The 10615-nt window shown below is 50.4% G+C and overlaps 1 protein-coding gene across 1 annotated transcript; it reads left to right on the top strand.

Annotated features, from left to right (window-relative positions):
* The first annotated feature begins 5926 nt into the window (after positions 1-5926).
* On the top strand, positions 5927-6616 carry LOC101343360 (secreted frizzled-related protein 1). Its single transcript, XM_012557200.1, has one exon. It carries the CDS (start codon positions 5927-5929, stop codon positions 6614-6616), a length of 690 nt encoding a protein of 229 aa, XP_012412654.1.
* Positions 6617-10615: the final 3999 nt, after the last annotated feature.

Genomic DNA, 10615 nt, shown 5'->3' with positions numbered 1-10615 from the left:
GCGCTCCTTGGAAATCCTATGGGGCAGTTCTACTCTGTCCTGTAGGGTTGCTATGAGTTGGAATCGACTCAACAGCAAGGGTTTGGTTTTTTTATTTCCTTAGCTCTCAGGAAACTCAGTGCAAAATTAATGCTCAATTGTCTGTTAGCCTGGTATTTCACATATCTGCCACCCGGTACCACAGATGTATACATTTTTTGGAGCAGGGCTTCTTGAGCACGCATTGTGTGTCTGGCACTGTGCTAGATGCTGGGGATGCAGGGATAGGTAAGAAAAAATACGCCAATGTCTTGGCCCTCCAAGAGGTCACAGTCACGTGAAAGATGGAAAAGCCAACAGCAATAAAACATAGACTCGAGTGCTGTCATGACATGTGTACAGGCTGCTCTAAGCGGAGGCAGGAGAGAGGGTCTGGCTCATACCAGGATAGAGGAGCAGGCTGATGGCTGAGAGGAGGTCAGGCAAGGCTGCAGGGCGGAGACGGTGCTAGAAGGCTAGGTAGATGGAGTTGTCAGATAAAATGCAGGATGCCCAGGTAAATTTGAATTTCAGATAAAATACCACCACCCAAACAAACAATTTTTAGTATAAGTATGTCCCATGGAACTGTGGGGACATACTTATACTAAAAAAAATTTATTTATTGTTTATCTGAAGTTCAAATTTAACTAGTGTCTTGTATTGTTATTTGCTAAGTCTGGGAGCTCAATGAGGAGGGGTTTTCCAGGGGTGCAAAGATGAGTGAGGGCATTATGGAGAAAACAGCATGTGCAGACAGCATGTGCAAAAGTAAGGAGCAAGAAGCTGTTGCACTGGGCAAGTTCAAGTACTTCTTCGAGACTGGAGACTGGGTAGGAAGGGGGAGGGATGGGAAATGAGGCCGGAGAGACTTTTGAGGACAAGATCTTGATGTCCTGCTGAAGAGTCTGGGCTTTTTCCTGTGAGCCATTAAAATGTGAGGGTTTTGATGAGAGAAATAGCAAATTAGATATTTTTTGTTTCTATTTTAAAAGTCTTGTTAAAAACATGCCTTTTATTTTTACTTCCCTCAGATCCTTTCTGGAAGCAGCTGGCATATAGAGTCTACAATTTGTATATTTATACATAAATTAATACATTCATAAATGAGTAAAAATTGTCAAACCCCGTTTGACCAGGTCTCATCTGGAGAGTGAGTGGTGGGTCTGTCTGGGCAGTTCAAGTCCACGACTGGTTGATTGGTGTGGACATTAATGCTAGAGTTGTCTACCACTGCTGTCGAGTTAATTCCAACATAGCAGTCCTGTAGGACAGAGCAGAATTGCCCAATAAGGTTTCCAAGGCTGTAAATCTTTACAGAAGCAGACTGTCACATCTTTCTCCTGTGGATCAGCAGGTGGGTTCAAACCCCTGACTTTTCCTTTAGCAGGCAAGCACTTAATTACTGTACCATCAGGGCTCCTTCGAGTGGTCTAGAGGGTAGAAATTACAGGGGAGCAGAGCTTTCCTTCAGGAAAGGAAGAACATTCTAGTGAGTTGTCCCAAAGAAGTGAAAGGGCTGTGATGGTGGCTGGGATGGCCAGCTCACACCGGTCAAGAATGGTGGTGGAGGGATGCTTGCAGTGGGAGGAGGTGGGGCTGGAATTTGCTTTCAACTCCAAATTTTTATGATTCTTCCCAGATGTTCACAAATCCCAGACAGCAGATCAGAGTAGTTCTTTAGAGTCAGAGGGATTCTTGATCAACAGAGAAAGCAGTACCAGTGGTGGGCATGATGTTTGCATCTCAACAGAGGCGGAATGGAAAGGAGGCATGGCCAAGGAAGAACGTTGCCGTGTTTAATGACGTCACGCATCATACCACTTTACACTTTCAGACTTTATTTAAAGCTTAATTATGTGCCTCACATCTTACTCCCCCTACCCCTCATTGGCGTTGAGTTGATTCTGAGTCATGGCAATCCCATGTGGGGGGTTGTTGCAGAGAACTATGCTCTATAGGGATTTAATGGCTGTGACCTTTCAGAAGCAGATCTCCAGGACTTTCTTCCAAGGCTTCTCTGAGTGGGTTTGAACCACTAACTTTTCGGCTAGTAGCTGAGCGCTTATAAGCAGCCCTGTTGGCACAATGGTTAAAGCACTTGGCTGCTAACCGAAAGATCGGTGGTTTGAACCCCCAGCCACTCCATGGGAGAAAGATGTGGCAGTCTGCTTCTGTAAAGATTCACAGGCTTGGAAACCCCATGGGGCAGTTCTACTCTGTCCTATAGCATCCCTATGAGTCAGAATCGACTTGATGGCAATGAGTTTGGTTTTGGTTTTTCAGTTGAGTGCTGAACTGTTTGTGCCACCCAGGAACTCCCACATTATACTAGATGCTGAGAATTCACATCTTTTATTTCATGATGTATCAGGGCAGGCTTTAATAGCTCTGTCTTACAGCTGAAAACTCTAAGGCCAGAGGGTGTTTTCTGCGAGTCAGCCCGCCTATTAGGAGCAGAACCAAGGCCATACTCAGTGTTCCCTGACTCTGGGCTAGCCTCCATTGCACCAGACCCCACACCACCCAGCCACAGGCAGGAGTCCCCTCCTGCCCTGCCATGTTTCTCCCTTCCCGGCTGCTAGAGAGGATTCTGAGCGTATCTTTGCAGAATGTCATAACAATCCCTGACAATATGAAAAACGGAACAGAACAGGAGGAACAGGCTGGGAAGGCTTCCCCCTCACTAAGTCCCTGGGAGATGTCAGGAAGGAGCTCCAGGTGTGTGGAAAGAGGGTACCAGGTAGGCACCTGGGAGGCCTCAGTGACTCTGCTTGGCCTGACCGTTGGCTTCTGGCAACGGAGAGGATGAAGAATGCCGTTGTGTTATGAAGCAACAGGGAATGCTCTTCCAATTTTCAGGTATGAGTGCCTGGCAGTGTGGGAAAATCAGAACTTTTATGACACGAGAAACACAAGTTGAAAGTTGTATTTTGCTACTGTGCATTTAAACCGTTCAAGAAGGAGGAAAAACGTGCCTCCTGGCCCACAGCTGTCATACTCAGGAACCCTGGTTTCTGGAAGCTCTATCATGTCAATACGGTGTTTAAAGAACCCTTGTTCTAGAACTTTCTCCCCTACGCCACAGACACACACACACACACACACACACACACACACACACACACATACCGTCTAGACTTTGAAGTGCAAAGTTCTGACAATATGAAAAAGGTCAAAAAGTAGCGTATGCAACTGAACTATGAAGGCTTCGGGCTGTTCTGCCGTCAGTGTTATACAGGACTGGCAGTGGGTAGTCATGCTGCAAGATCCCAGGTATGAGTTAAACTCTTCTGGTGGAATCTGGGATTCAACAGAGCAGCAGCCCCTGGATAGAAGGACTGGGAGGCAGAGTCCTTCCTTTCCAACTGGGCCAGGAATGTACTGGGATTAGGATTCTGGAATTTTATGTACACGGACACTCCCTTTTTGTTCTTGAGACAGTTGTGTCCCTGCAACAGCCCAGGAGGCCTATCTTGAAAGCAATAAGACCATTTGGGGGTGGGGTGAGGAATTGGGGGCTGAGGGTGATCAAAGCCGATGAGGAATAACCAGACATAGGCTAGTTCTTCCCATGAATGAACTTGTGAGATTTATTCACTCCTCAACTTGAGAGGCTGGTCCACCAGAGCTGGTGGAGGTGCAGTGACCTGGACTGATAATCCAGAATTTTAATGGTAGACAGACCCAAGTCCTCCTGCCATTTGGGGAAACTGTACGGACACGAGTGAGAGGTCAGCTAAGCCTGGATTCAGAGGTGAGAGGATGTTATTTACAAACAGCTCTTTGCAATGAACGAGTAAACACACACATTTGGTTTGCGATTGAGGGCCTGGCCATAGGAGAGAAAACGACCCCCTACCAAACAGCGTTTTTCTCTAAATGCCCCTTGAATTGAGACACAGTTGCTGGGTCTCCTGTGGTCTATTCTGTGTGAGGAATGTCTTCCCCAGCTTCTCGGACAGAGCCTTACCAATTGGTTCAGGATTAACTCTTTGCTAGCCGAAGTTTTGCTTTCTCTCTTTCTCCCCATTCCTCCCCCTCTTGCTTTGGGACACCTCTCACTGGCTAAGGAATGACTAAAAAGCTGACCATGTGCAGATGCTTCCTGTGTACGAAGTGAAATCACAATCTCCTTATGGGCATGATTGCTTTAAGAAAATAGCCCGCTTCTTCACAACCTCTAGTAGTTTTACTTGGAGTCTCTCCATCAAGAAACTATGTCTTCAGAGTCCAAAGCAAGCTTCCCCAGAGCTTTACAAACAAGCTGGCCCAGCAAGGCAGAGCCTCCTAAGGTGTCTGCCTTGAGCTCTAAGATCTGTGGTCCATTTGCCACATGGGGTGGGACCACACTGCTCAGATAAGGTTTTCAGCATCCTCTGCCTCCCTCCACCCACAATTCAGGACACAAGCCACGTGGAGACCCAGCAAACTTCATGAATTGCTTGCTGTTGTCTCCTGCCTCTGGGAGTGAGTCATGGTTACACCCGCAGCTCTCTGGAGCTTGACCCTCTCTGTCAGGGAAACATTTGAAACACCAAGAATTTCCAGGAACTCCCGAGGTGGAGGGTGGAAGGGAAGCTTCTGCTCCTGGGTGGGTTAAATGAGATAGCCAAGCTATGTTTTTGCTAATTTCTTCCTCTTGCCTTAATGAGGACGGCTGGTTTTGAGTTGAGGTTCCAGGACCTAGTCTGAATGCAGCTTGTGTGCCTGAGTGATGGACTTGCTATTTACACAAGGCACGCTGATAAGTGCACATGTGTTTTTAATGTTTTGGCTTTCTACACCACAAACATGTCAATGTGTATATGCATGCACAGAGTCCGGCTGGGACTTGAGCCGTGAATTTTTTTTACTGTCCTCCCAAAGCAGACACCTTTGTGAGCAAGATTTCCTGCCACACTGAGCAACATTCATCCAGTGCCGCCTCTGTCGTTTGAGGGCCACCTTCCGGTTGTCTCACCTGGAAAGGTGCTGCACTTCCAAAATAGCAAACAGCCCCAGCCAACCTTTCCCCTTGTCTTTGCGGGAGGGAGCCGAGCTCGACAGGCTGGTGATTTAAAAGGAGACCTCCCTCGCTTCAGCCTTCCTGAGACTGCATAGTCGTGAAACGGCCGGTCTTTGTACTGCAGCTACAGAGAACAAAACGGAGGAGGTGAGCTGCTAGTCTGGTGGGCTGCTGCTTGAAATTCAGGAGGGAAAAGTTTAAAAAAAAAAAAAAGGTCTTAATTATCTTGTGGTTTTGCAAGTGCTGTTAAGGTTCCTTGCTTTTCTGCAAGTTGACTCAAGTTAATTACAGCGTTAAACATTCTTTTTACCCATCCTTCACTTCTATCCCCCCTTTCTTTCCTTTAGTCCTTTATTTTTTTCCCTCTCTCCTTTTCTTTTTTTTTTTTTTTTTTGGTTTTGTTTTTTAAGGGGTGTTGACCTGTGTTTAGTTCTAGTAAACCGAACCCTCTTCCAAGTGAAGCGATTGGTTAATTGAGCCGGTGACTGACGTGGTAAATGAGTGCGGCTCGCAGGAGCTGGGAGCTGATTGGCTGCGCGGGGAGACTCCGAGGCTTTGCAACAGGAGCACGGGGCACTCGAGTCCTGCAGCCTCGGGAGTAGGTGCTGCGCGCAGTCCGCCAGCCCGCCGCGCGTCCGCAGCGGGGACGCGACTCAGTCCACCGCGCCGCGCTGCCCTACCTGCCCGCGCGAGCTCACGCAGCGCGCCCGCGGCAGGCCAAGGTCTGCGACCCGCCGGGGGCTGGGCAGGAGCGTGCAGCCGCCGAGCCCAGCAGGGTGAGGACGGCGCCTTTTGTCCCTGGAGATTCCTAGAAGGAGCCCCAGAAGTTTGCGGCGGGACGCGCGCGTGGAGGCAGCGAAGGCAGCCCCGACGTTGCGGGTGTGAGTGCGCCGAGCCAGCATGGGCAGCGGGCGCGGCGTGGGGGGCCGCCGCTGGGCCTCCTCCGGCGTGCTGCTGGCGCTGGCCGCCGGACTCCTGGCCGCGGGCTCGGCCAGCGAGTACGACTACGTGAGCTTCCAGTCGGACATCGGCTCGTACCAGAGCGGGCGCTTCTACACCAAGCCGCCGCAGTGCGTGGACATCCCGGTGGACCTGCGGCTGTGCCACAACGTGGGCTACAAGAAGATGGTGCTGCCCAACCTGCTGGAGCACGAGACCATGGCCGAGGTGAAGCAGCAGGCCAGCAGCTGGGTGCCCCTGCTCAACAAGAACTGCCACATCGGCACCCAGGTCTTCCTCTGCTCGCTCTTCGCGCCCGTCTGCCTCGACCGGCCCATCTACCCGTGCCGCTGGCTCTGCGAGGCCGTGCGCGACTCGTGCGAGCCCGTCATGCAGTTCTTCGGCTTCTACTGGCCCGAGATGCTCAAGTGTGACAAGTTCCCCGAGGGGGACGTCTGCATCGCCATGACCCCTCCCAATGCCACCGAAGCCTCCAAGCCCCAAGGTAAGGCCGCCCGCCACAACCTGGGAACCCGTGAGCCCCGGGACCGGCCACTGCCTGGCCGGGCCGCAGCGGAAGCTGCGGGACAGCCTCTGCCACCCGCACCCCCACCCCGCCGCTCCGCCCTGGAGTTCGGAGGTGCTACCTAGAGGTTGCTCTCAAGCTGTGCAGATGATTTTTAAAAGCTGCTAGTCTGTCCGAGGTGTCGCTTAGCGCCTCTCGCGACCCAGGTGCACGGCGGCGATTGCCCGGGAGCGGCTGTTGCGCCTCTGCCCCACAGAGCTCAGACTCGGTCCTGTTCCTGGAGCAACTCTTCTTGGGATCCACTCTCGCTTTTTCAGGTCTGAAACAAAGCCTAACTCCTTAAGTAAAAGGAGAGCTCGCCTTTCCTCTGCGGGGAAATCTAGTTCCCGTGGAAGTTTTTAACTCGCGAGACGCAATCCCTCCGTAGGAAAAACTCGAAACCCAAAGTGGAGAAAGGCCCAGAGAATGCTAGGCACAGCTTGATTTTCATTGCTTCGTTGAGGAGGATTTTTTATTTTTAAATTTTCCTTAGCTAGTCTTGGAGCCAGTAGCCCCAGGACTTGTGAATAAAGAATTTTAGACGTTGTGGGGATTTGGATTTTTCCACCCCTTTCAGTCTCTTAATTCGGAACTCCGGGAGGGTGGGAGGATGGAAGACCTCTCTCATTCTTGCATACCCGCTGCTTCCCCCATTTACACAAATTCTCAGGTAATTAGAAAGATAAAAAGTGTAATTATCTCATTGTTCCTCTTCTCCTTGGGGAGCGGGGCAGAGGCTCTGCAAATTGGGGGCTTCTCTTACAGTCTCTGGAAGGGCCTGTTGGCCCTCCCAGACCCCCTCCCTTCTTTCCATTTAAAGGGCAGCTCTGGAGTGGGTGGAAAACAAATCCTAGGTTGGCAAAATCGCAGCGCGGTGACCTGACCGTTGTAGGAGTGAATTCAACCCTCATTTCTTCGGAAGCAGAGTTTGGACTCAAAGCTGTGAACATTGGGATGGGGGAGCCATATACCCTAGGTGCGGTTAGCACAGATGCCTGGGTCCTCAGGGCGTTTTGGAGAGGGGCGGTGGGATGGGGGTAAGGGCCGCTTGCTTGCTTAGCCAATCATCCTGAAGTGTTCAGTGACTTTAACCTTTTCTGTTATTGATGCCAAAAGAAGAAATGCTTACCAAGGGCCGGAACAGTCACCTGGCTCCCCCAGAGTGGAGACAGGTGCGGGGGAAGGGCACCCTGAATTTGGAGTGCTCTTGCTTATTCTAGGGGAGGGAGGAGATGGGTCCAAAGTGACTGGCGTTGGGCGGCATGGACCCCAGGGCCAGTGGGAAAGGCAGCAGCCTGCCTGCAGTGGCGGGGTCAGGGCATCTCTTCTCACTGCGTCCTAGGTGTCTGTCTGTACAGGGTTAACCTTCAGGGAAATGCAGGGAAATGAGAGCGAGAGCTGAGCAATTACCTAGAGCAAACAAAGCACTTTGTGTTCTGTCCGTGTGGAACCATCCCGTGCAGCCCACAGGATTTTCCTTCTCTCCTTCCTGGACCAGCTGGGGGATTAGCCCAGCCCTGCCTGGAGAGGCTATGGCCAGCTCTGCTTGGGCTGAGCTCAAGTCCACCCCCAATGGCCATTAATTTTCTCTTTCTGGACATGAAGTGAAAACTTTTGGGGAAACACCTTCAGCAAAGATGGCTGGAAGTCCACGGGGGAATTGGTGAACTAGATGGGGTGTCTGCTTGTGAGGGGAAGAATCTCCCTGCACCCCAACTCCCCAAAAGGCTGGGGTGGAATGGAAGAAAAGCAAATAATTGCTGTCTTCTTGATGCCTTTTGCCCCTTGGCTGCTGTTCAACTGGCCTGCTACTTCATCAGTAGCCCAAGCCTGGAAATTTGCACTGTGCTTCTCTCTCAATCCCACCATCCCAGCGGTCCTCAGGTAGTCACCCCTCCCGAGAGCAGCTGCTTAGCAGAGAGAGAAGCTGTGAGAGGACCAGGGGTGGGACTTGGGAGCTGGTTCTCCGCCTAGCGTCTTTGGTGAGAGGCCCTGCCCCTGAGAGGGCACATGTTCCTTCCCAGGTGCACATTCCCTTGGTGTGAGGGGCCCACGTGGATTTCCTTTGAGGAAGCTACTGACTGACAGCTGAGGTGGGAGGTCTGTGTGTGTGTGTAGGGGATAGGTTGAAACAGAACAAACTATTGATCCTCATTGATGAGGAAAATTTTTGGCTGGTGGTGCTGTAATAAGAACTGGTAGCCTTGGATAAGAGTAAGTTAAGTATACATGCACTACTTCTAGTCTTTAAAATTTAAAACCAAATTTACAAAGTAACTTCATATCTCCACATACTTGCAGGCTGGTTTCTGTTCACGTACATGGGCATGTATAGTTTTGGGATATTGGGCAGGCCTTTGTGGCCATGTGTTTACTCAGGATAAACCCCATAATGATAAAGGAGTCAGAAGATATCTTTTCCCCCCAAGAGGCTGATGCCCAGACCCCATCAGCATCTGGTGTGGAAGAGACAGTCGTTCTTTTTCCAGGTCTATAGGTGGTTGCTTCCCATCCCTACCAGGTTTTCCTGATTCAAGTTGTGTGAGTGACCACCTACTGTTAGTTTTTATTTTGTTACTGTTCAGGCATGTTGTGCATTAAATCACCCTGGCTGGTTTATTCACAGATTGCAGAGGCCACGGTGCCATATTTCCCTACACGGCCTTCTTTAAAGCCTTTTCTCTGTGCTTCCAGGAGCTGGCCAGGAAAGACCTGCCATGCATGTATGTGAGTGTGTGTGTGTGTGTGTGTGTGTTTGTGTTTGTGTGTGCGCACGCATGTTTGTGTATGTGCTTGTGTGTATGTATGTATGGACGTGTGTGTGTGTGTGTGTGTGTGTGTGTGTGTGTGTGTGTGTTGATTTTTTAAAAAAATTCCCTTAATACCGGTTCCAGTGTTGGGCTTTCTCTTCTAGTCCCCCTTAAACGTTAATAAAACCCGGGCCCTCTTCGTCTCGCCTTCCTTTACTATAGATGTTATTTTAAATACACCTTAAAACAGCGACTTAGTGCTGCTTCTCAGATGGATGACCAGGTGGATTTCTCCTGCTGAGGCAGCCTGCTGGGTCCCAAGGACACAGCAGACGAGGCACAGATTAATACTGCATTACACGTTCCTCCTTTTTTTCTCAAGGTGCTCCACAGTCACCCGTAAGAAAAGTTGAGTTGGTTAAAAACACACGGAGCCCACCCCAGTACACTGTCGCCACCATGAGAGGCATTGCCATCCAGCATAATTGACAGGACTGAGGAAAAGGCCCCTGTGGCGCCCAGGGCCCTGGGCTGTCAGTCGGGCAGGGGAACCGAGGGTGTCCGGAGATGGTGTGTGTGTGTGCAGGGGGTGAGGCGTGGACTTGATATTTTGATAATTCTGACCTGATAGCCACTGGTTTGGTCAAGATTATATTTGTAGAACCTTGCAGAGTGGTAACTTCCACTTTTTTCCTTTTATTTGTTAGATAACCTGTATAAGGAAAATTGAAAAGCACAGTTCACTTTACTGCTATAGGTAACATGGTCCTTTCCATGTTGCAAGATTTCGTTTCTCTTGTTTTTTTTTCCCATGGAAGCAAGACTCATAATACAAAATTCTGGGTAAGTTTTAGCCTGTGTCAGAAACATTACCTCTAGAACCCAATCTCAAGTTCTGTGTAAGAAGCAAATTCCCAGCATTAGGACCGAAAGACAGTCACAAAAAACAGTCTTCTACTTGGAGCATGGTTCCTGCTGCCCCGAGAATCTGGACACAACAAAGATGGGAGGGGTCTGTCAGTGAAGATTAAGGGGTGTGCTCTGCTGGGCCACGCAGGGACCCTGCTCAGACATGGGAAGAAGTAGGCACCATGTGTCTCTGTGTCCACTGTGTGCTGTGTGACCTCCCCACTGCTGATCGGGTGCTGGTGGCTGTGGAACAGCTGGCCCCCGGGGGCACCGTTCACCTGGGAGGCCTTTGCCCATTTCTCTATGTGAGCCATTGGGGTGCTTGGTGGGGCAGAGATGCTGTCACAGAAGCCACTCTGGAGGGGGGAATGGGAGGAGGAGGAAGAAAGGAAAGGACAGAGAGGCCACCTCTTGGCCTGCATGCCT

Source organism: Trichechus manatus, unplaced genomic scaffold, assembly GCF_000243295.1.
Source record: "Trichechus manatus latirostris isolate Lorelei unplaced genomic scaffold, TriManLat1.0 scaffold00090, whole genome shotgun sequence".
Lineage (NCBI taxonomy): Eukaryota > Metazoa > Chordata > Mammalia > Sirenia > Trichechidae > Trichechus > Trichechus manatus.
This window is presented reverse-complemented; position numbering and strand designations above follow the sequence as displayed.

Bases quoted from the DNA above. Each gene is read 5' to 3' on its own strand.
- LOC101343360 (XM_012557200.1), top strand. From the start codon at position 5,927: ATGGGCAGCGGGCGCGGCGTGGGGGGCCGCCGCTGGGCCTCCTCCGGC.